General features: G+C 49.7%; 1 protein-coding gene across 1 annotated transcript in view; it reads left to right on the top strand.

Moving 5' to 3' along the window:
- The first annotated feature begins 47 nt into the window (after nucleotides 1–47).
- The window catches only part of LOC105461350, a 33586-nt gene continuing 32449 nt past the window's right edge, over nucleotides 48–1184 (top strand). Inside the window, exons 1-2 of the mRNA XM_011707852.1 lie at nucleotides 48–151; nucleotides 373–1162. Coding sequence (XP_011706154.1) covers nucleotides 48–151; nucleotides 373–1162 — 894 coding nt within the window. The remainder of the gene's footprint in view (nucleotides 152–372; nucleotides 1163–1184) is intronic.

A 1184-nucleotide genomic window follows, 5' to 3' on the forward strand; every position in this document is an offset into this window, starting at 1 on the left:
AAATAGAAAAGGTCATAAGCACGCTCAGAAAGGGCGATTGCTACACAATGGATGTGGGAGAAACGGCAAGACGCCTACTAGATGTACACGTTCCAGATGACCGAGCAGAAGAGGGACACACCCAAACAGTAAGACATCAGGAAAGAGGCAAGTATAGCGCCAGATACGGCCGACGCCCCATTCTTCACAGGGCTTGAAGTGGCCAGGGCGGTTAAGCGCTTCAAAAACAAGGCTCCAGGGATGGACCTTGTTGAGAGTAATATGCTGAAAGCGGTGTGTAAAACAATCCCAAGCCAAATAACAAAGTTATTTGATGACTGTCTCCAATGGGGAATTTTTCCCTCGATATGGAAGACCTCTTCGGTCTTATAGGTCGATCTGTCTGCTATCAGCTATTGGGAAGCTCTTTGAGAAACTTCTAATGTTGCGCCTAACGGACACGGCGTTAGCGCCAGATAGAATTTCCGATCGACAATTTGGCTTCATGCCAGGAAGATCGACTGAAGATGCAATTGTTGAACTGCGCCAAATGGTTTCCAGGGCAGAGGACGGCTATGTAGTCGCTCTGCTCTTCGACATATCGAGGGCCTTTGACAATGTCTGGTGGCCCTTGGTATTCCAGGCTCTCAAGGAAAGGGAATGCCCCCGAAACGTGTTCGGGGTGCTCCAAAGCTTCAAGGATCGACAGGTCGTAATATCAAGTGGCGAAATCGCTATATCCAAGCGAGCCACACGAAGATGCCCGCAAGGTTCGGTGTTCGGACCAGGTGGCTGGAACCTTATGTTTGATGGACTACTTAAAGTCCTAGATAACGTTGTAAAGGACCAATACATCGCGTACGCGGATGATCTTCTGGTCCTGGTGACTGGAAGCTTCCGGAGAGAGATCGAAGTAAAAGGCCAAAGGGTAGTCAACGAGATCAGTGAGTGGTGTAGGATGGCCAAACTCCAAATCTCGGAGCAAAAGACTGAGGCTATCTTGCTCAGGAGCAAAGAGATCAGGAGGGCCCAAACAACAGCCCGCCCGGGCAGGGTCAGGCAAGGGAGAAAGAAACTCGTAGGGTTCGAGAGCAGGCCGCCTATCATTAGGCTGGGAAGCTCAAAAATAAAATTCAAGGACTCTGTCAGGTACCTAGGGGTACATTTCGACAAAGGCATGAAGGTTAAGACCCATTGCCGAGTCA

Source organism: Wasmannia auropunctata, unplaced genomic scaffold (genome assembly GCF_000956235.1).
Source record: "Wasmannia auropunctata unplaced genomic scaffold, wasmannia.A_1.0 LD336101.1, whole genome shotgun sequence".
Classification (NCBI taxonomy): Eukaryota; Metazoa; Arthropoda; class Insecta; order Hymenoptera; family Formicidae; genus Wasmannia; species Wasmannia auropunctata.